General features: G+C 37.5%; 1 protein-coding gene across 1 annotated transcript in view; it reads left to right on the top strand.

Annotated features, from left to right (window-relative positions):
* Positions 1–5,370: 5,370 nt before the first annotated feature.
* Positions 5,371–25,712, top strand: part of LOC5574205 (leucine-rich repeat neuronal protein 3) — a 43,773-nt gene continuing 23,431 nt past the window's right edge. The window contains exon 1 of the mRNA XM_021851751.1: positions 5,371–5,789. Coding sequence (XP_021707443.1) covers positions 5,649–5,789 — 141 coding nt within the window. The 5' untranslated portion in view covers positions 5,371–5,648. The remainder of the gene's footprint in view (positions 5,790–25,712) is intronic.

A 25,712-nucleotide genomic window follows, 5' to 3' on the forward strand; every position in this document is an offset into this window, starting at 1 on the left:
GCGCCCAAAACTATCCGTCATCAACAATGTATGGTACCAACGCCCGCCCCGGTACAATCTCGAGCGGCTGAAACAACCGGATGTCGCCAATGCGTACGCGCAGCATCTTGAGGCAGCGTTGCCGGATGAGGGCGAGCTCGATAGGGCCCCTCTTGAGGACTGCTGGAGGACAGTCAAAGCAGCCATTAACGACGCTGCCGAAAGCGTTGTCGGATATGTGGAACGGAGCTCAAGAAACGATTGGTTCGACGAGGAGTGCCAGGAGGTTTTAGAGGAGAAGAATGCAGCGCGGGCTGCAATGCTGCAGCATGGTACGCGGCAAAACGTGGAACGATACAGACTGAAGCGGAAACAGCAAACCCGCCTATTCCGGGACAAAAAGCGCCGCCTGGAAGAGGTGGAATGCCAAGAGATGGAGTTGCTGTACCGTTCTCAAGAAACGCGGAAGTTCTATCAGAAGCTCAACACATCCCGCAAAGGCTTCGTGCCGCGAGCTGAGATGTGCCGGGATAAGGATGGGAGCATCTTGACGGACGGACGCGAGGTGATCGAAAGGTGGAAGCAGCACTACGATGAACACCTGAATGGCGCAGAGAACACAGGCACAGAAGGTCAGGACAGCGAAGGCGATGGCTACGTCAGCACAGCGGACAGCGGAAATCATACAGCTCCCACGATGGGGGAAGTTAAGGATGCCATTCAACAGCTCAAGAACAACAAAGCCGCTGGCAAGGATGGTATCGGAGCCGAACTCATCAAGATGGGCCCGGACAGGTTGGCCGCTTGTCTGCATCGGCTGATAGTCAGAATCTGGGAAACGGAACAGCTACCGGAGGAGTGGAAGCAAGGCGTTATATGCCCTATCTACAAAAAGGGCGACAAACTGGAGTGTGAAAATTATCGTGCAATCACCATCCTAAACGCCGCCTATAAAGTGCTATCCCAGATTCTCTTCCGTCGTCTATCACCTATAGCAAACGAGTTCGTGGAAAGTTATCAAGCAGGTTTCATCGACGGCCGCTCGACAACGGACCAGATCTTTTCCGTGCGGCAAATCCTCCAGAAATGCCGTGAGTACCAGGTTCCTACGCACCATTTGTTCATCGATTTCAAGGCGGCATACGATAGTATCGACCGCATAGAGCTATGAAAAATCATGGACGAGAACAGCTTTCCCGGGAAGCTCACAAGATTGATCAGAGCAACGATGGACGGTGTGCAAAACTGCGTGAAGATCTCGGGCGAACACTCCAGTTCGTTCGAGTCTCGGCGGGGACTACGACAAGGCGACGGACTTTCGTGCCTGTTGTTCAATATTGCGCTTGAAGGTGTCATGCGGAGAGCCGGACTTAACAGTCGAGGCACGATTTTCACGAGATCCGGACAATTTGTTTGCTTCGCGGACGACTTGGATAATATTGGGAGAAAATTTGAAACGGTGGTAGATTCGTTCACCCGCCTGAAACGCGAAGCAACAAGAGTCGGGCTAATGGTGAATGCGTCGAAAACAAAGTACATGCTGGTTGGCGGAACTGAGCGCGACAGGGCCCGCCTAGGAAGCAGTGTTACGATAGACGGGGATAGGTTCGAGGTGGTGGACGACTTCGTCTACCTCGGATCCTTGCTGACGGCTGACAACAATGTTAGTCGGAAAATACGAAGGCGCATCATCAGCGGAAGTCGTGCCTACTATGGGCTCCAGAAGAAACTGCGGTCAAGAAAGATTCAACCCCGCACCAAATGCACGATGTACAAAACGCTCATAAGACCGGTAGTCCTCTATGGGCATGAGGCGTGGACTATGCTCGAGGAGGACTTGCAAGCTCTTGGGGTTTTCGAACGCCGAGTGCTAAGGACTGTGGTGTACAGAGTCTGCATTATGAAAACTAAAGTAAATTAAAATAAAATGCTCATACCGTGCATGTCACAATGAGAAAAAGAAGGTCTTAATTGTTTCAGTGTTTCTTGATTTGTTCTTGACACGATGAGCTTTCTATACGACCGACGTGTGGGCTAGCGAAAGCTCATGTTCGGGTTTCTTCGAATCGGCTCAAATATGATGCCAAACACACAGCATTCGGTTGTTTCAAGGCAAAAAGAAATGTGCGTTCAATGGAACGCTTGCACACACACCTTCAAGCATCGCAGAGAAAGATGAATGAGGGAGAATGGCGAAGAACTACTCAATGCATGGGTGTGAAGGAAAGCACGATCGATCGATAGCTGATGAATATGTATGCGAGACTGATTCCAAAGAGTGGTTGTGCGGAAGGGTTCTGATCGGATGGCATTTCAAACTTCAGTTTGTTAACGGATTTTGCGGCGAACGCATACCATCTGTGTTCGCGTAAAGTTATTTCGCGGAGTTGAGTAGACAGGCGTCAGTTACCACAAGGACGATCTTCGGCGGCGTGCAGGAGAACGGCGTGTGGCGGCGAAGGATGAACCACGAGCTCGCTCAACTCTACGGCGAACCCAGTATCGTGAAGGTAGTTAAAGCTGGAAGGATACGCTGGGCAGGGCATGTTGCAAGAATGCCGGATAACAACTCTGTAAAGATGGTGTTCGCCACGAATCCGGTCGGAACAAGAAGGCGTGGGGCGCAGCGAGGTAGCTGGATTGACCAGCTACACCAGGACCTGGAGAGCGTGGGTCACAGTCGAGGATGGAGAGAAGCGGCCATGAACCGAGGGAATTGGCGAAATATTGTTGGCGAGGCTTTATCAAGATAATTGATGTAAAGCCAAATAAGTGCAAGTAATTGGAATCGCATTTGCGAAAAAACTAGACAGTTACATATCAGGTGATACGAAGTTCCATAATCGGAGTCACAACTATCACACACAAATGAGTCAGCACGCTGAATATTTGCCATGTGATACTTGAGTCGGCAGTGGCCTGTCAACGCTCTGACCAAAAGACTGCAATTCTGTTTTGACAGATTTGTTAAATACTTCGCCACCCTTGGAGATGGCTCAGTAATGTACCATTTTGTTTGACGACATGACTCCAAACTATTCCAATATTGCTTGTCCTGAGTTGCCGCCCAAGAGTTTATCTGAAGCTTCACCCAGCACTTCGAAATTGGAATAGCCGGCTCAGGGCCAATGAAGTCATGCGATGCTCCATCGCGAGCTAGCTCATCAGCCAATTCATTTCCAGCGATGGAAGAATGGCCAGGTACCCATACAAGGTTTACAGAGTTGACTGAATTCAGTTCCTCAATTTGAGTTCGACATGCGATAACAAGCTTCGACCTTGAGTTGGCCGAAGCGAGAGCTTTTATAGCAGCTTGACTATCTGAACAGAAGTATATGACTTTACCCATTACGCGTTGTTGAAGTGCTGATTGCACTCCACACATAAGAGCAAATATTTCCGCCTGAAAAACGGTGCAGTTTCTACCAAGTGAGTAAAACTGATTCAGCCAGGACAATTTTGTCCCAATTCACCAAAAGTGGAAACAACGAAGTGTGTGTAGATCTACGATTCACTGGATTTTTCTCCAGTAGATCCAGTACCCATAAACGGTAAGAGCAAGAAAGTGCTTCTTGTTTAAGATATATGTGTAGTGGCGCAACGTCGAAAAGGGCCTCGAGCGCTGCTGTGGGAGTTGTAGAGAACGCACCAGACATCGCCATCAAGCACATCCTTTGGAGATGGCCCAATTTCGATTGGATTGTTCTCACTTCGCCCTTTTGCCACCACACAAGACATCCATATGCCAATATTGGTCGAACAACTGTTGTGTAAATCCATTTGATATATTTGGGTTTGAGGCCCCAAGTTTTATCAAAGGTTCGCCGGCATTGACCGAAGGCCATGCAAGCTTTTTTGACTCTGCAATCAATGTGAGATGTCCATGAAAGTTTGGAATCTAGAATGACTCCGACATACTTTACTTGATCAGTCACATTAATTTCAGTGCCAAAAAGACGTAAAGGTCGAATTCCATCGCGGTTTCGTCTTTCCGTAAAAAGAACAATAGATGTTCCATATTGGCGACACCAACTCTCGACTACCTGAAGAGCACTTTGCATCAGGTCGAATAGGGTGCTTATGCACATACCAACTACCAGAGCTAGATAGTCGTCGGCAAATCCATAAGTTGGAAAACCGCAATTATTGAGTTGCCTCAATAGCGTATCTGCTACGAGATTCCACAAAAGTGGTGACAAGACTCCCCCTTGGGGGCATCCGCAAACACTCAATTTTCGAATCGCTGCTTGACGCAATGTCGAGAAGAGATGTCGGTTTTTGAGCATTTGATGAATCCAATTGGAAATCATTGTAGGTAGCCCATGGTTTCGTGCGGCTTCCAATATGGCATCAAAAGACACGTTATCAAAGGCACCCTCAATATCCAAGATAACACCCAAGCAGGATTGCTTCTGAGCGAATGCTTTCTCGATATCGTATACAACTTTGTGTAAAAGAGTCACCGTGGACTTTCCAGATTGGTAAGCATGTTGATTCACATGAAGAGGCATGTTTGCCAAATAAACATCACGGATGTGATGATCGATAATGCGTTCCAGACATTTCAGAAGAAAAGAGGTCAGACTGATTGGTCTAAAACTCTTCGCTTCTTCATACGACGCACGTCCTCCTTTCGGGATAAACTTTACAGTAATATCACGCCAGGATTTGGGAATATACCCGGTAGCAAAACTGCTTACAAGTAGCTTTTTCAAAACATGTTTGATAAACTCAAACCCCTTTTGGAGCCGAACAGGATAAATCCCATCCGCTCCTGGAGATTTGAAAGGAGCAAAACTATTAAGTGCCCATAGGCCAGGAGAAGTGGATGAACTTGTCATTCATTTTTCTGTCAAATCTCATACAAAATCTACTTTTTCTTTGACAGAAATTCACTCTAGGTGAACCACTTCCCCTGGCCTATGGACCAATGCACGAGTTCACTATTTGACGTTTGAGCGGTGCCGTGTTATTTACGTGACCATGGTAACGAGTGAATTAGGCACCGCTAAAACGTCAAATTAGTGAACGCGTGCATCGGTCCATTGAATCGATTCAGTAGTTACGATACTGCGAGCCGATGAACCGGATGAAGCATGGATGAATCGATTAAATTTAATTAATTTCAGATAAAATAAACACGTTTTCTATGTGCATACGGTTTATGCAAGTGCGGAATAGTTCTATCTTTCCAAATGGCATGCGAATTAAGTTGGTCTTTTGATTTAAACTGTGAAATTTGCAAGAAAATGGCCCAGGGGGTCCAAAATATATTGGTTACCCTACGAGTAAAGCTCTGGCCGCACCCTATCGGTTTCCGATAAGATAAAATGCACTGTTTTTATCTCAGTGTCATACCATCAGTGGAGCGACCCATTGATTCAAATAAAACCGAACCACTGGCACTGCCCAAACCGACGAAGACGGTTCTACTTGTCAACTGGATACAGCTCCAGTAATTTGGACAGCTGAAGTATTTCTTGGCCATTACTTGTCCTAACCTTTTGCACAGTTCTTACGAAGTGGATACTACCCATAAATCGCGAAACGAAATAAGTACTGAAAAATGTACAAAGAGATTAGCTTCTATGAGTTCGAAGTATACCTATGTGGAAATATTAGTTCAATTATCCGGCAGCAGCCATTGAGTGAAAACCGAGACGATTGTAATGAGTGAACAGAAAAAATTCAAACCAATAATGAAGATTCTAGTGAATTGGGTGATCTGTCTGGGAATTATCTTGGGCAGCACAGTAGGAGCCTTCGATTATGATGATGTCAGCATAAACTGTACAAGAGACAAAAAAGATGTAAGTTCTAAACCACACCCCGTAGAAACGTCTCACTTCGTTCACGTATGGGTAATTGACATGGAATTCTTTAACTACAAAAATAAGTTCAATTTTATCACCAAAGTGGACTACAAGTGTAAACCTGCGACAAACACGGTAGGTGTGTTTGTCGCTGGTTTACACTTGTAGTCGGGGTAGCATTGATCAGTTTTTTGAATGTTTCTTAACAAAATATTCAAAAATGAAAATGTTGCAAGTTTTATATTTTTAAAACAAGTACTGGCTCGCATCGCTTGTGATTGTATACCTACTCTATTTTGTTTATGTTTTGTTTTATGTCCATGTTTAATAACCATTTTTAAGCGTCGCACGGCAGCACTGCGCCATGCCAGTCCAGTTTTGTTTTATTGCTGTGGCTTTTAAAGTGGAAATTATCGATTTACGGAAGTGGATATTCAAAAGTGTTGTTTTCCAATAAAGTTCCAGGACTGGCGGATCGAGAAGATATGGAATATTCTGAGAAAACAGCCCAGAGATGATGATTTTTCTAGCTTGTGTCAAAAAAAAAGGTCAATTCATGGGCCACCATATTTTACTTTTCATATTCAGCGTGAGAGGGAGTGTATGTGGTGAGAGTGCTTCGTTTCAGAGAATGTGTGTGAATTAGTGAGTGCTAACCAAGGAGTGAGAGGCGATCAAACACATACTGAGAGCCGGACCTGTTATATATGACATTGAGTGAGAGGGAGAACAAGTGGGATGTTTTGAGAAAAGTGAAGTGGTAGCGAGGAATGGTTACAGTTTCAGTGGGTTGAGTGGTGATAGTACCAACACTACAAAGCCCTAATGGAGGTAACGACGAAAGGTACGACGGTAATAATGCAGATAATTGGTAAGTCTGTTCCTTTTAAACTCCTTTGAGCAGCTAGGTTTACCATGTCGATAGCCTGACCAAACGAGAAATCATTCCACGGCTGGAAAGGATATTTGCATTAGGTATGGTTTTCACACACGCTTAAATTTTGTCACATATGTGGTTGTGTAAGATTTCCGAGGTGCTGATTCATGGATTTTTTTTTGCGCAATCTTGAGTCGGTGTGGAACAGGGTTTCATATAAAAAAAATACTTAAAGTTTTCTTCTACATGGGTGAGGAATTGTGTTGAAAATTTGGAGTGCGAGGGAATGACCATTGACCATGGGAGATGACAAGACTTTAAATGAGTACAACCACAGTGTGAGAAAATTTCAGCGTGCACTATATCGATGTGTTGGAGTGGAGCATAAGAGGGAGATGAATGTCTTTCTTCATTGCTCACTTCTTGCGTTGCGACCGGTGAGTGAATATTGTAGTATGTGTAGAACTTGTCGTGCAGGAGAACTTTGTTTGTGTGGTTGTATGCATCAACTTTATTCTTCAAGAGAACACGAAGTTGCAGCGTAGTTGACAACTGATTTTCTAAGGGGAAAAGCACTAATCTTCGACCTACAATAATTTTATGCCTATTCTCGTTTTTTCATACAAAGTATGCTAGAAACTAATGCTGGGTAGAAAATTTGATGCCATTGTTTGAATGAAAGATCCATAAAATAATTGTAATTCGAATTTACCTCAAAATTCAATATTGTGAATTTAATTATTTGTTTAATGTTTATTTCATACTAGTGGTCCCGGCAAACTTCGTCTTGCCATCAAGTAGGCTGTTGAAAAACGCCATGAAACGCCCCGTGCAAAATGGAAGTTCCGTTCACTCCTGTTTGTTCAACTTTCCCGTTAAATATCCTTTACTCTTTATATACACAAACAAGTCGGAACACTTCAGGAACATAACTATGGAAGAATTTTCAAAATCCGATAGCCCGTTCTCAAGCCATTTCGTGACATACAAACACCATTCCATTTTTATTTATATAGATAGGTATTTTAACACAAATTTTTCATAACCATGGATGAATATTCGCAGAATTATGTTTCCTTTTTTTCAAGAGGGTTGGGAAGCAACGGAAGTATCTTGTGTTATTTTATATTGTATTATACTTTAATGTTTTGGATTGTATAACATTATTCTGTATTGTATTCTATTATATGTATCGTATTACGTTACATGTCAGCATTGTGATACGTATAATGGCAGTAGCCTTTTATTTTCTTTAATAACATTACAGAAACATAGTGGAGTAAATAACATCTATTTATTGGATTACTCATAGGAGAATCATGAAGTCTGCATATCAACTTAATCACTGTTCTTGATATTTCTGCATTGCGTTTTTCTCTACAAAATTTATATCGTCCTTATTTTGGAGTGTACTTAAAAGGTTGATATCATCATATGGCCTTATATTAAATTGTTTATATTTAGTATGCAAGTCTGCTTGTAGCTAATTTTACCATGCGTTGTAACACTTTCAGTTTTACATGGTTTCCAGATTTTTTTTTACGTATTTGAAATTCAATTAAATGATTTTTTTATTACTAGTGGTCCCGGCAAACTTCGACGTGTCATCAAGTAGGCTGTTGAATACGCTAAGGATCGTACCATACAAAATAACAATTTCGTCCAATCTCGTTTTTCCGGCTTTCCCGGTGAATATTCTGGGATTTTTATACACACAAACACGTCGGAACCTCTGATGAACAAAACGGAGAAATAATGTTTCAAACAAACATTCATACAAACACTGTTCCATTTTTATTTATTTTTATTATATTTTTTTTTATTGTTCAATAATTTTCTGAAATTTATCCTCGCAGAAAAACTTAGGATTCATAAGCAAATGCATCAGAGAAATAATAGTTCTGATTCACAGACTCATTCGGAAGCAAACCTGCGACGCTCAAACAACATTTCTGTTTTAGCATTGGGCGGGAGTATATTCGTGACTAGGTTTTGAATTGACAATTGTTCTAGATGTTACGTCTGCTTGTCTTTGATTATATTTTATTACATTCTTTTGTGTTATACAGTGTTATATTATGCTATACAGTGTAGTGTTATGTATTATATTATATTATCCGTTATAATATATTTTAATAATTTATATTCAATTCTACCACAGACAAACAGACGCCACACTCTGATTGTCTATCGGGCACATTTTCAACGGTAGATTCAAATTATGGCAGATGATTAATACACCACTCGCATTGCTCTCATCGTTTATGTTTGTATTTGACATTTACATACTACCAGCATATGTTGGCCTATCGACCAAACACACGGATTTTAGCATTGACCATAGATGAATAAATGCATGAATTTGCTCTAAGTGTCACGTCTGTTTGTCTGTCATTATACTTTGTTTAAGACTGTGGCAAACTAAATTTTGATAAATTAAATGCCCTGTAAATTTTCCGAACAGCGCAATTGCCTTCATTTAAACGTCATTGTAGAACATGCTGCAGAACAATTGTAGCATTAGTTAACGTAACTCTAATTTATTATTTCATGTTTGACCAAAAGATACACCAACCTGTTCCATAAGGTTCGCCACATGATTTTTTGATGTCACGTTAATGGTATCCCTCAATTTCCAACATCCGTAAAAGAAAAGAACAAAATATTTTCTCTTAAATATTTACCAGATTTTGATAATTATGCTTGGTCCAATCTGTGTCAATGCACCGAAAATGTGGAACAGTAGACTGATATCCCTTTATGTTAAATGAAATAATTTCAGATTAACGGTCTGACAATTGCTCAGTTTTTTATCCTTAGTTTGGTTCTATTAAATTGATTGTTTTATTCTTGATCATTGCTTGAAGTGTGCATATAAATTGGTTAATTTTTTTTTGGTTTTAATTAAGTTTGTCACAGTTCTCATATCAAATCAAACCAGATATTTCGAGAAAAATAACTTTTAACATTTACAGGCTTTGTCTACAGAGTATATGGATTGTAATTTTTACTTAACAAACCTGGCTTCAAATTTGATCGTGTTCTTACCTCATAAACATTCTTTACAGAGAATCTCGTAGTGCAACACAGACAGATTGAGCCGAGCAAACCCATTCTTGATTGAGATTGTACGTGGGCCGTGTCATTATATAAATATATTATTATGATTTGTTATATTTAATTGGGTCGTGTTGTACTGTATATCATGGAATATCGTTAGATATATCGTTTTTATATCTTAATACTATATTATTATATATATTATATTTTATATCATAAACAACATTTCACTGTTACTGTATATAACATATACGGGAAAGGGAGGGAGCATCAGGGCATCAATGAAGTTGCAGTTGGACAATGAAGTGGAGTGCCAATCGGAGTCAATATTGGCATAATTTTCAGAAGCATCATGGAGTCATCGGAGATACTAACATAATCACTGCTATTAATATTTCAGCATGTCGTTCTATTCCGGAAATTGTAATACGTCCTTATTTTGGAGACTACCTAACGAGGTTCAAGTCATCACAAATAAAGAAAGGAAATTTTGAAACATCTGTATTCATATCATATACAACTATATATTCCATTTTATATATTTTATTATAATTATTTAATTTATTATATGCTGGGTATTGAGAGGGTGCATTAGGGCATCAGATAAGTCACAGATGGACGATGTAGTAGGGTGTCAGCCGGAATCTAGGAGAATGTGCCGTAACATCATTGCACTACATGCTGCTATTTAAAAATGACTTTAATGTAATTGTCTCTGTTTACTACAGTACAGCGAATTAAACGAAGCGTCGGATGTAATATTATTTTGTTTGTCCTCCCTAAACATATGGAAGCTGTAATTTTGTTTTTGATGTACCCGGAAACATTATTGACAAATCGCTGATTTTTTTTATTTTTATTCAAATTATTTGGTTATTTTTATCATTCTTCCCTCGACCAGTCTAATATCATCAGTAGGACAAATATTCAACAGAAAAATATATGTCGGCCGATATAATACTGCATGCATTCAGATGCTGTTTTACTTTATTGTTACCACCAATTTATTTTCATATTTTATTATCATATTTTTATATATATCATAATCTTATTCACTATATAACATATCACTATAATTGAATTTATCATGTTTTGGGGAGGGAGGGAGCATCAGGGCATCATTGAATTTACAACTGGACAATGAAGTGGAGTGCCAATCGGAGTCAGGAGGAAAAGTGTTAGTCGTTCGCGTCTAGTACTTTTCTCTCCAACAGTTGTAAAAGATTTGACGCGCCCTTCTTCAACAAACCTTTCCGTGGAAAGCTCGACAAGTATTGCAAATTCTAATACTCAATCTGTTGGATCATATGGCTGGAAGGAGATTCTCTATTTCCCGCGGGTTTCGCGTAAGTGTTTCTGCTTACGGGTCCGCCACCCCCCTTTTGGCCCTTCATACAGCGATATGTTGAATGCAGATTGGTAATAAAATTTGACCTTACTGTTGAGTGGAGCCGCATGCAGAGCAAGACTCAAGCAAGGATTGGTGGCTACCTACATACATACATACATACATGTTTAATAACCATTTTTAAGCGAATCTTAGATTTAACTGATACGGGGTACGCCCATGTAAACAATGTTCGGTAATATATAACATTAAAGTGGTTCAAAAAATCGTTTTTGCTCCACACCGCTCATTCAATCCTAGATCAAATTCTGAGTGTCCTCCCAAAAGTTGAGCTCATTCGGATGAAAACTGAGACTGCACAAGCCCTTTCAAGTTTATATGGGAATTACTATGGGAAAAGCAAGCAGTTCATTCATTCGATCATAGTGTTTGCCCATGTGCTCTTGGGGATTAGAACTACGTTGATACTGTGAGATACAATAGTCAGCTACAACTTTGCCGAAGACCGTTTTTAAATCGGACGCCCCAGTAATTAGTTATTGATTTTTGAATGAGTTGTAAAACTTTGTCTATAATTATTGGGCTGTTCTGCGGGCATCACTGCATATGTGCAGTAAAACATAGTAGCCATGATTTGTGCGTGCTATCTTTCGCGCCAGGTGCAGCAATGTTGCCTGTTCAGAAGTTAAATGAGCACTGCTAAAGAATTTGTGACTGGATATAAATCATATTATAACATGTCGTAACATACTAGAATCGTAAATTAATTCTAATAGCGGTAAAAACTGAGCAAAGGTTTGCATCGGCTTCAAAAGAATGCAACTGTATTGGAATCGGATGATGCGGAAAAAGAACGGGAGATTTGCAATGTACTTTGTGTTGTGTGTGGGTTTCGGCTGAGAAAGGTCGGGTGATAGGAAGCGTGTAGGGTTGTCGCAAAATCTCAATTAATCGATTACGGTCCAAGAATGCCGATTATCGATATATGAGTTCTTACTGCTATAAGGTACACCAGAGTAAGCTAAACCGGGTGGGGCCAAATGAAATACTAAGTTTTAAACATGATGACAATAAGTGTTAGCACAAAATCTTGACAAAATCTCAAAGTATGACTGTAGGATTTTCTGTAGAAATCTCAGAAGCAATCTCTGGAAAAATTGCTTATGGAATCTTTGAAGACATCGCTAGTTGACATTTCAGATAAATCCTACAAGAAAGATTTTAAGGAAATCCCTAGAAATTTCTGGAGAAGTTATTGGTTGAATTTTAGAAGACGTTTCGACCGTAAATCTTGGAAGATGGCTCAGAAAAATCGATGGATGAATCACAGGATTCAATCTTGGAGAAGTTTAAAATTTCACAAAGATTTTTTGGAGGCATTCAGATGATTATTGAAGTAATCTTTAGAGAAATTCCATTTCTGCTCCAAAATCTAGGTTGAATTTTTGAGGTATCAGGTTGAATTTTTGAGGTAACTAACTGTTTGGAAAAATTCAGTAACAAAACTCGTGGAGAAAATCCTTGGAAAAAAAATCACTAAATGAACTCCTTTTGAAAGTCCCAGAATTATATCTGAACATTTGGGCAAATAAATTTGTGATGAAATTCCTAGAGAAAATCATGAAAAAACACGTACAGAAATACTTGTCGTAATGTTACAAGCAGATCTAAAAAAAGTATTAGCTCCTTGATGGTATGCATAGTCGAACTCTTATCTTCTGGCTCCTATTAGATTGTTCATTTTTCCCGGCAAGTGGTCTTAAGTTTACTTTTCGTAAGGCGCTCAGTCGCTACGAGCCCGACGAAAAACTTTCTTGTGGACAGGCATGAAAATGACGGGTTTGAAGCAAAGAAGTGTCAGGACAGGAACCAAGTTTTGTGGTAATTTTTTAAAGCAATTGTTCATTATATACAAATTGTATGGATGTAAAAACAACTAGTCAGTCTTCTTAAAATTATGTTATTGTTTCTGTTATGTTGTAAAGACACCTGAATATATCGTTAGAACGCTTGGAAACAGTAAAACTTCGTACTCAACTCAAAACCGATAAAAATGTCACTTACACCGCAATGCGTTTGAGCCCCTCAAATAAAGTAACTTTCAATTTTCAGTCCAGGGTTAAAATGTTTCTTAAATTCACTGTGCAGAAAAAAATTGCCAACGTTTGTCCTACCCATGCTTTCGAACGTGGACGCGCCTCTGGTAGGTTAAAAAATTTGTAAAACAATTCGTTTTCATCAGAACCATGAAAAATGTTTACGGAATTGTTACAAAATTCTAGGGATATTTTGAAATGAATTTCTGCACGATTTTCGAATGAACTTCTATTCATTTTTCAAGAATTTTCAATATCTAATTACTTAATATCGATATTCAGTTTTCTCAGGTAAGCTCTGTTTAGGTTACTTCACAGTTTTCTACCTTCTGAGTATTTTTTTCACAATTCTGCAAGGAGGAGAACGATAAAGATTAATAGAATTTTTACTATTAATCTATTGTTTTTTTTTTTACATTATAACCTAGCTTATTCTACAAATTATAACACACAATTTCCTAACGTTATCTATAAAGTTTATGGTATTTCACCTCGCATGCGACTAGGACTGGTATACTGCCCATAACTGCATATTTGTTACATTCGACATTATTGACAATTTTGAGTACGGTATTAACTTACGGAGATACATCAAATGATAAACACTTTCGATCAACTTACTGAAATCTGTAATGTTCTAGAAAAAATTACAAAAAAATACCAATTTGTTTTGTCACATTCCCAATTGTAACCGCACAGCAGTCACATTGAGATTATACATGAGCCTCGTAGTGTTGTAGCAGAGCGGTTCTATTTAAATTCGAATGTCGGTTTACTTTTGCATTTTTTGATTTGGCTGAAATTTGGCATATGCTTTCTTTTTAAAATTCCTATTTGCATCATCGGTTCGCCATTTTTACCCTAGCGTCACTTTTAAGAAGGGCCTAAGAAAAAAAGCCTTAACAATTTTCAAAAAAAAAATAAAACTCTGAAACTATTTGTCTGATCGGTTTGGTGTCTTCCGCAAAGTTTTAGGTTATTGTTGGAACTATCTGGAAAAAATATACACTGTAAAAATAATGTTGAAATTTTTTTTTTATTTCGAAAATAAAGCTTAAAAATCCATTTTCTCAAAAATCGTTTTTTTGTTTTTTTTTCATATATATTAGAGTAGACAAAAAATTGAATCTTTTGCACAGTGGGTCAAGATGGAGAAATCATGGACAAAAAGTTATGTTTTCAAAAAAAGGTTGATTGGTCTAAATAAACTTTTTGAATGCTTTTCGTTTCGATTTTATGAAAGTACGCAAAATTTGCAACAAAAAAGGTATATGATACAGTGATTTTAAAATTAAATTTACTGAAAATTCACAACTTTTGGTTGTTTTCGGATGTTTTTCGAGTTGATAAAATAAAGAATATTTTTTCTGAAAGCATTTTATTTCATGTGCTTATACAATGATGGAGGGTCCTATTTTGATACAGATTTCTTACTTGTTCATAATGTTTACAATTTTTTTACTATCATTATTGTTTGAAAATTGCCTAACTTCTATTTTATCTACGGAAACTGGAATAAATGAATGGTATTTTTGAGTTCCCTGAATAGTTATTGCGATTTCTGCTGTTTTCAATCGCTCGCTTAATGTAGAACACTCAATGTACATTCCCATTTTGCATCGCGTAAGCTGTATTGCTTTCGAATATTGTTCATTAAGCTGCTCCTTGATATATTCATACTCTGTTGTAGTTGCATAAGAAAAGAAAATTTGTGTTAGTAGCTCCTCCTTTCGCTTTTGAGCCCAATCAAATAATTCCTTGGTATTTTTGATGGGATGTTCACGTTCTTTAGCTAGACTAGCCCTTGTAGCCATGCGTTTTATTGTTCCCCCTAATGCATCGCAGGGCCCTTTGCCATGCAATGTTGCGAAAAAATGCCATTCAACATCTATATCATGATTATCACTTGCTTGTTTATCACTTGCTTGTGTCTTTGCTGCATGAGCTCTTTTTTATGATTCTACCCCATTACCCCGAATGCCATTAACCCGAACGCCATTACCCCGAATTCCAAAACCCCGAATGACATTACCCCGAATTTCAAAATCATTGGGAAATGTCATCAATATCATCATGTGAAGATAATTGTGAATTCGGGGAAATAGCATTCGGGTGATGGAATTCGGGGTGATGGGATTCGGGGAAATGGCATTCGGGGTAATGGGGTAGAATCCTTTTTTATACCAACATGGGTACTTGAATCAACTATTAGGTACGTTTCTGTCCGACCACAAAAATATACCAACGTGCTGTACTTTAACCCATATCCGCCCAGCGTCCTATAAATAGGACAGTACTTGTAGTGCAAATATCTTGAAAATAAAGAGGTTTAGGACTGTTTTCTGAAAAGTTGATCACAGGACTGCTGACTTCAACTTGGTAACTATTGTAATTCAGAATTAACTCACCAGGTGGCGCACAGACGCCAACAAATGTCGCATATATAAGCAACATATGAAACAACTTTCCAGCGTACAAATATTTGCTTCGTTTATATCTCAGTCCAGCGATGAGGTAAAAACTTGGTGTCTTCGACATAATTGAACAACTAAATAATACCTATTCGCATAGAACCTTATAAATTCAGATAACACTCCAAAGATGGCGCTAGTGAGCCAAAACTTTATTTGCTTATATATTAGTCCAGTTATGAGATACAAAATGGGTGTCTTCGATGAAGTTGATCAACTAAATGAGAACTATTCGCCTAAAACCTTATTTGTTCGGAAAACACTCAAAAAGATGGCGCGAATTGTCGAACATTTTGATTGTTTATATCTCAGTTCAGTGATGATATACAAAGTTGGTGTCTTCGACAAATGTTTTTAACTGAATGAGATCTAGTCACCCGAAAACTTATTAATTCGGAAAACACTCACTAGATGGTGCTAGTGGGCAAATATTGTATTTGGTTGCATCTCAGTTCTGTTATGAGATATAAAATTGGTGTCTTCGACAATGTTGAACAACTAAATAATTCTTAGTCACATAAAACCTTATAACACTCACAAGATGGCGCTAATGGGCAAAGATTTTAGTTGCAAATATCTCAGTCAAGTGATTAGATACAAAGTTTGTATCTTGGACAATGTTGAACAACTAAATGAATCCTATTTGCCTAAACCATATTCGTTTGGAAAACACTCACAAGGTGGCGCTAGTGGTATTTTTTTTATTCAGTCCAGCGATGAGATTCGAAATTGGTGTCTTCGACAAAAGTGTTCAACTAAATGGAATCTATTCGCCCAGAAACATAGTAGTTTGGAAAACTCTCCCAAGGTGGCGCTAGTAGACAAACATATTATTTGCTTATATCTCAATCCAGTGATTGGATACAAAGTTAGTGTTTTTGACAAAGTTGAAGAACTAGATGAGACCTATTCGCCTGGACACTTATTACTTCGGAAATCACCTATTTGGCACTACTGGGCACACATTTTATACGCTTACATATCAGTCCAGTGATTAAATTCAAAGAAAGCTATTCCCCTAAAACTTTCTTAGTTCGGAAGTCGGCAAATATTTTATTCGCCTATATTGAAGTCCAGTGATGAAAAATTTGGTATCTTCGAAAACGATGATCAACTAAAGGAGATATTTTCGCAAAAAAAAAAAACATTTTAGCTGGGAATTGCTTTTATGTGCAACATTAAAGAATCAATCAATAAGAAATTGGTCTACCTAGATCAATACAATGGATACTTACTATCGACAACAATAGCTTATTTCGGGTGCAATGCTCCTTACATTTTTAGATGAACCTTGACACCATTAAGATCTTTTGATCTTTTGCAGGGAGTGAAGAACGAAAAAACCGATAAATTGACTTATCCATCCATGAACTGAACTCCAAGGGTGAAGGGCGGCTGTCAAATGAGAGTAAAATTGAATAGCCGCCAACCTAAGTCCAGAACCAGTTTTATGGCTTAACGTGGAAAAGTAAAAATTATTATTCACAAAATTACAGGTAATAAATGCGCTTGAAAGATATTGTTTGCAAGCAGTTATTTACTACGCGCTACTGCAGTGAGTTGTTGCCAATTTAATCAGAAAATTCAACTGAAGTCCCAAAATGAATGTTTTCGAGAAAATTGATTACGCCTTCACTATTGTTTGGTCGTAATTTTGTATGATTGTTTACTTTTTAGAACCAGCGACACGTTGAGGTAGCAGTAAAGAGCCTTCCTTGCTGAACTCACTATGTCCAATAATTGTGACATTTGAGCGGGCACGCTTCCGTATGTTCCCCAGGTATTCTGGCCCTCTCCAGTGTCAAAAATTTTGAACCGCGTGGATTCGGTTCTATCGGTGGATAAGACCATATGCAATAGTGATGCAGTAACTTCAACGTTATAGACGGATAATGTTGGCTTCAAATATTCACGTCTGTAAAGCATGTAATAGTTGGAGTCCAATATTTGACTGTCATTTGACTGAAGGACTAACCTTTGGTTAGCACTAACGAAATTCTGATATTGCCAAATATATATTTTGATCGCTGTCAGATCCGAGCAGCATTGTATACTAATAAATCGACCCAGAAAAAATATTTTGATAGTTATGTTTTCATTATCAGCTGGCGAGTTTTATAGAATCTTTTTGAAAACTATTCTGAAACATCTGTAGTTTTTTTTTACAATCAAAATATTTGACGTAAGATTTTGTTTTTGGTATAAAGGGTGTAAGTGTGCATAATTGTACATGTACATCTATATGTACGGAAATGTATGTATGTCTGTATCTTACTTACGTGGTCGAGCAGAAAATTGAATTGAAGTCACTAAATGATTTAGTTCTGGCCAGTGCTGGAAAAGTTCGCATCACGAAGCAGCTCACGAGTGTATACCAACGCACAACAAACATCACAGACTCGGGAACTGGCTAGGTGTGAGTAAGTCCGCACCCGTCTACTCGGGAGAACATGTCAAAAGAAGTAGCAACAAGCTCGGGAGCGTTTACTCGCGAGTAACCGAGCAAAGTGTGATTTATTATGGTTTTGACAGACGAATTTATTGTATAACCATCATATCGACAGTAAACCACTAGTTTGTAGTCAAATGCCTTTGAAAACCATAAATATCGGAGGGGAAGAAGCTTTTTTTTCCCAAAAGCACAATATGCCTCTGAACAGCTCCGATCACGTTCGCGAATCACTTTTAGCTTCAGTTACTCGGGAGCCGACAGATGCGAGTGAACCAGCGCTCTGACGCTCGGGAGCGTTTGGTTTTGTTTTTGTTCCAGTTCAGAAGAAGTGTTCGCCACTTTCCATCACTGGTTCTGGCATGCATCTATCGCCTCTGAAATTTTTATTCTTTGTGTTACAATTTATTTATCAGGGTACGTCCATAAATTACGTCACGCAAAGTTTTGCCATATTCATCATCCTCAATTTTCCTCTGTATCACACTTTTTGTATGTATTTCAATGTTTGTATAAGTAGTCACGTTTCCTTGTAATCCCCTCCTTCCCCTTCTGTACGTGACGTAATTTATGAATCACCCCTCACCTGCAGTTTTTTTTTTCAACTTGTTCACATTGTAATGGGTCGAAGAGCATCAAAATATATTTGATTAATCTCGAAAATAAACTTATAGAACAGCTAGATATGGACGACACACTTTCAAGATTTTTTTTGGATCCCCACCATAGACTTGATTTTTTTTTGGTGAAATAAGGTTTAATTTATGGGAATACGACTATGAATAACAAAAATGGAGCTAAATTCCAATTGTGAGATACATTGGGCGTTAACGGGTTAACCTGAAGTGTACGATTTGACAGATAACTTTGAATTATTCCAACAATGTATGTTGGAAAATTAAAGTTTTTTTAATTTTACAATCAAACCTTCATGCCAAACACTGTCGAATGCCTTTTCTATGTCTAGAAGAGCAAGACCAGTAGAATAGCCTTCAGATTTGTTGGAACGGATCAAATTTGTTACACGTAAAAGTTGATGAGTGGTCGAATGACCATGGCGGAATCCGAACTGTTCATTGGCAAAAATTGAATTTTCGTTGATGTGGGCCATCATTCTGTTCAAAATAACCTTTTCAAAAAGTTTACTGATGGAGGAAAGCAAACTGATTGGACGATAGCTAGAAGCTTCTGCAGGATTTTTGTCTGGTTTTAAAATTGGAACAACCTTAGCATTTCTCCATTTGTCAGGAAAATATGCTAATTGAAAACATTTGATGAATATATCAACTAAAAATGATAACCCAAGTAACCGTACAGCTGTATATAGTTGTATCAATATCACTTTATATGCTACTATAGAATATGGCATATAAAGTCATACTGCACTACATGTCTTATTAATGCAGTATTAAAGTGGAAAAGGGCGCTATTAAAGTATACATACGGCTACATTTCCTAGCTCTATGTTGGCAACTGCTAAAGTATAGTTACTGTCTGTATCGTATAAAAGCTTTAGCCAAAGTGTATTTAATGCATGAAGGAAACCATTAGGGTCGGTGTTCCCTTAGTGGACAGTCCCCTATAGTGGCACTAGTGGGTTTTTACGACCGTTTTGCTATAAATCTTTTCAAAACATTTTTTGACATGAAGGTCAGGAGCTATTTATCTAAGTACCATTGATACACAGATTGATATTGTTCAAAAAATGATCGAAATAATTAGTTTTGCTTAAAATTTGAGCTCCCTTGCGCCTATAGTAAACCTATTGTTCCTATAGTAGCACTACTGAGAGAAACTATTTTTTAGTATACGAAATAATTGATGAATTAAGAACTTTTTTTACATCAAACGAAAGCTTTTGATCCACACTTTGTATGAAAAATGTAAAAGATTTGTAAATATACGGTTTTGATAAGTATTTCACCAACGCCGTGATGCTAGTGCTACTATAGGAACAGAAATTAGAAATAGTGCTACTATAGGCACATGTATTCCTATAGTGGCACACGCGATATTAAATACAAACTTTTGAGTTTTCGTAGTTTTCATATTTTTCCCACAAAACCAAGATAAAAAGCTTTCAGATGATGTAAAAATAATGACGCTAGCGTTATTTTTCGATTTTATACGAATTTTTGTTCTTAGCTATGCGGCTATTGGTACATCGACCCTATTTGAAGATCAAAAATAGAAACCCAAAAATGGATGACAGGTCAGCGTTGCTTACGAACTTATTTGCCCGTCCACTTTTTTTTTTTGGTATGATTCATATGTGTTTTGATTCCCTTCCTTTGCTGGAATTCGAACCCAAATTATTTGTGATGCTATCGATTCGTTGCCAGTGGTAAATATTGTCGATTTCACAAGAAGTTGGACCATCACAAGTGTGTAAGCTCCCTCAAAGTGTGATAGCAGGGTTACGTCGAATCATGATAATGGTTTATTTGCACTTATTCCTTGTGATTCAAGGAACAATTGCACCGACTACGTTGAGATTATCAGTTGCAAGTGTGCATTCTTATCATACTTTCTCTGAACTCTACAAATTTCGTGTTAGTTCAATTTGGGATGAAGTGCGCAATAAGTTGGTGGACACGACTGTTGTACTTCCAAGTTTAACGCGGCTGTCGCTCTTTTGCTGTTGAGATTTGGTTTTGTTTTGATTGTGTGGGGCTAAAACGGTTGCTCATCTTCACGCTTTTTGTATCGTTTTAGCATCTTGCCACATTGCGCCGTCGATTGACTTGTGGTGTACGCACGAGCCTATCAATCGAAAGGTTTTTGGTTCAATTCCAGGTTGTTGCAACTTTTTTTTGTTTTCAAATTCTGGTTTCTCATAAGACAAATCTACAAATTTCATCATCTTGTGGCGAATTTTTATAAGGGATATTTTAGTGTTTCTATAGGCTATTTGCCTGAGTAAATGCAGGATCGACGTTAAATACTGCATTGAAGACTTGCCGTTTTTTATGCGATGAAGCATTGAGTAAGATGAGGCAATTATGCATTGAACGGTGACCGTATATAACCCATTGATGCACATTTCATTGCTACAATAAAGCAATGCTTCATTGCATTCATAAAATCGAATTAAAGCATTATTGCACGCATATTGCAGAATAAAAGCAATGATGCATTTCACTAGGTAAATTAAAGTTAAAATACGGTAATACCTTAATGCTTGTGGTTACTTGGGAAGCTACTTTCTGGAAGTTTCTTGATGAGGATGTAGAAAATTCCATCATCGCCAGGAGCTTCCATATTTGTGTTTTTTTTTTTAATAAAAAATATATGTAGAGAATATGAAAAAAATGCTATGCGATGGTTTTGAGAAAAAAAATGTTTAAATGTCTGAGTTGAAAAAACTAGAAAATGAGGATAAAAAGAAATCTAGAGAAAAAAAATCACGAAATCTACACGAGAAAAAATAATATGGATGTTGGACAAATGTGAGAAGCGAAAACAATAAATGAGGTAAAAAAATAATGTGTACCAATAGGCGTCGGTAGGCGCGTGGTGTACGCACGGGCCTAACGATCGCAAACTCCTTGGTTCGATTACAGGTTGCCGCGAGAACATTCCTACCACAGAAACGTTTATCTGGTTGACATGCGCCATAAAATAACAAGCAAAATGGCAAGAAAGATAATCAAATTCATCTTCTTAAAATCCTTTATCAACGAAACTACTTATTTTCCAGAAATCACGTTTCAGTCAGGATGTTCGAAGCAGATTGAAATTATTTCCAACCGCCGCTCCGCCAATCCGCTACATACTTTACGAGAGATTATGAACATCACATAGACTAGCGCTGCCACCTGTTCAATGGAGGACTTGCCGGGATTATGCTTCCATCTGGAATTTCACAACCGTATGCTCATGATCCACCAGCCAAGTAGTTGTAAAAAAAGTACTGCTGATTGCAACCTCAAATGAAATTATGGCAATAGGGTCCTAAAGCCTTGTCCCAATTTTAGTGCCAAACGCTTAAGTTTAGGCCAAAAACACGTGTTTACTCAATTTTCTAATGTTTTCCGTTGGTTTAAGCCCAAAAAACATTTTATTAGATTTTGTCACATCCTTTGGCTTAAACTCAAATTTTGGGTGTATTTTGTTTTCCGTGTCCCTTACGAAATGTCAGATAGGTACAACCCCAGTGGTCGAACTAAAACCCCTGTGGTGTTTTTGTCGACTAAGCGAACGTCAAACATGATCAAAAGTGTCAAGGTTCATTTGTGGACCAAATTTTTAAATTAAAATTCAAACATGATATAGCCATCATTTGAGCGGGAAAAATTGCTAAAGTAGTTACAGTAACATGCTTTTTCGTGTTATTAAATAAAAACAAGATTTCATTAAAAATTTTAGGACCCAATTTTGGTAATTTGTTTTGTGTTTTTTAGTGTAGGGAGCCGGATCCTATTCTTGGCACTTTTGATTCACTTCGGCAGTGGTGTTTTTTGAATGCTACATCGCTAATTTTTGGCCTCGATATGCGTCGTACTGAAGAGCTCTTTATTGCAAAGTTTCAAACAATTCGGCCGAGGAAAAAACCCCATGCCAAAGTGAATTATGGAAGTGCAAAAGTGGTTCTGCACCCTATGTGTATGAAATCATTAAAAAATACAGTATGACTCATGATCGGCTCAACGTAATGAGCTGTTATATTATTTTTTTAATTTTTAACAATCGCAATAATCACCATTCTGAAGCAGCTCAAAAAGTCATAAAAAGCATAAAAACTATGCATTTTTTAATGGCTGACAAATCTACGTTTTAGATTAAAAAGAACTAAAAAAATTGCCATTGGTAAACTAAATTGCATAAAGTTTACTCTGTCTTCTCGCATTTTAAATATTTTATGAATGAACCCAGGCAATCCTGCATTTTGCATGAAAAATATGCATTAATGACTGAATGTATTTCTGAGTGTAAGAATTCGTTCATTTTGCTAAACTGAACATACCTGCTTATATATTTTTACAACGGAATGGTTTGCAGTGATAGTCAAAATGGCAGTTACGTAGCTTATATCATTTGCAGCAATTATGTGTGGCATGAATCAGATCAAAAATCTGATACAAATTTGCACCATTCGGACCTCTTCTTTTATGTACATCCCACTGATGCAAAATCACTTGATTTTTAAGCGTATGTACCGTAATCCGGGGCAACTTGATCACTATTTTACAATCTTTTGCTACGTTATCGTTTGGAATTTAAATATTGTCGAATATTTTTTTCATTTTTTAATAAATTTATCTTTATCAGTTCATGTGATCGACTTCCCTTGAAATAATATTTAACACATCATAAAAATAGTTTTAATATCAAAAAATTAAAATGGCACTCTGGGGCGATTGATTCTTATATGGCAAAGCAGGGTAAAAAATGAAACATTTCTCTATCTACTAAATTTGGGTCACGTGAATCTGAAAATCATGTCAACTCGAGTATTTAATCATTTTTTGGCAATTTTAAACTTTGAAAATTTGCCTAATACGCCTAAAAGTAGGCAATTTCCATAGCAATAAGCACATTATTTGAGAATAAATGGTTTTATTAGCAAAAAACTATATTTGCTATGCTGTATGATATCAAAAATGGTAGTTCATACTTAAGCTTACATAACATTTTAAACATTCGAAGTTAACATACAGGCATAGAACCAGTGGATTGTTTAGCACCGAAATTTCCATCTTTAAACAGTGTGAATATTTCTATGCAAAACTAACTCTAAAAATTAAATAGTTCAAAACCATATAACGTATTGTAACAGTACCATTCAATACATGGGAAATACAATTCAGTATATTGTAAAATGAAAATACAATTACAGTACAATATATTGCTTTGAACAGTTCACTGTATGGTATATGAGATTTTTGCAATATAATGTATGGGTTGTTAAGTATCGTAACAATACAAATATAGATATTTTCTCATACATATATTTTGAAAAAACAATACGATATACTGTTCATGTATTGTCTTGATTAGCAATTCGTGTATTGTTGTACAATATAAAAACAATTCAACGAACTATATTTCAATTACACTGCGGAACACGTTTTTGTCTCCTGCACCAAAATACCGCTATTCACTTAATTAAGGGTTGCTGAATCCATTGCCGTTTTCAGAAATATCATAGCACGTCCAGTTTTTGAGATATTGACTGTTGAAAATGCAAAAAATGACTATTTCAGCCAACTTGCATGCAAGTTTCCCAGCTTGTAAGGTAATATATTGGCTTAATTTGCCACTGAATTCAAACTTTATGTGTATAACAATACTTATCATCATAGTTTGTATTACTTTCGATACGGAAAAGTTATTTTTTGATGGTTTAGAGAATTTTTGTATTTTGCCATATAGAAGAAACGAAGAATTTTATATGGAGACTGCAAGCATGTTGAAAAAATCGGTTTAATCGAAATTTAATCGCGCAATTTCAATCAAATTATGTCTTAAATGAAAATTCAAGTTCTATTTTGCATGTTTGGTGGATTAGATTACAAAAAAGTATGATAAATTGTACTTTAAATTTCATGTAAACATTAATAAAAGCAGTGTTTTGTACAACTTTGGCGACCTGTAGCTAAAAATTGTGACGTGCTGGAACATTTCTGAGAACGGCATCAGATTCAGCAGCCCCAAATCTACTAGAGACACATAATTTGGTTCTTGAGACACGCAAACATGTCATTTTTGTTACGCTGTGTTAGTGGTGAAAAGTATATAATTTGTATTTTGTATGGATTATTCCCCAACTTACCGGATATTCGTGTGCTGTTGGCATGTCCGGCAAAATAATTTTAATTCCTATAGAAGTAAATATATTTGTCATAGTTCCGTTCGTCGTCACAGCTAATGTCAAGTGGCTTCAACAAAACTACTTATTTTTACTTTTTGAATATTAAAAAAATAGGATTTCAACCGGACCTTCTTAAATGGGTAGAGTCTTATCTTACTAATCGTCAACAAATAGTTAGATACAAAGAAGTAAAATCTATTCCAATTAAAGTAACATCGGGAGTTCCTCAAGGGTCTCATTTAGGGCCATTATTCTTTATTTTATACGTTAACGATATTTCCTTCATTCTTAAAAAGTGAAAGCTCCCATATATGCTGATGACATGAAACTGTTTCTTGAAATAGCAAACGAAGAAGATATACATACTTTTCAAAATGAAATTGATATGTTTTACAAATGGTGCAACAAAAGCCTTCTCCAATTGAACGTGAAAAAATGTAATTCTATATCCTTCAGTAGAAAGCGTAGTATACCTAACACAACAGTCTACCTAGGGACTCAACTAGTAGAAAAATGCGTAAGAATAAGAGATTTAGGAGTGATTTTAGATTCCAAAGTTACTTTTATAGATCACTATAATACAATTATCAACAAGGCAAACAAGATGCTAGCATTTATAAAACAATTTAGCTGTAATTTTCACGATCCATACACTATAAAAACATTATACATAACTTTTTTTCGAACAACTTCAGAAGAACTCATAGAGGAGCTCTGGAGCATTTCCGAGGAATCACAGTGAAACCCCCATGAGTTGACTTTCCATTATTCCATATCGACACATGAAACCATACAAAAACAATCA

Source organism: Aedes aegypti, chromosome 3 (assembly GCF_002204515.2).
Source record: "Aedes aegypti strain LVP_AGWG chromosome 3, AaegL5.0 Primary Assembly, whole genome shotgun sequence".
Taxonomy (NCBI): Eukaryota; Metazoa; Arthropoda; class Insecta; order Diptera; family Culicidae; genus Aedes; species Aedes aegypti.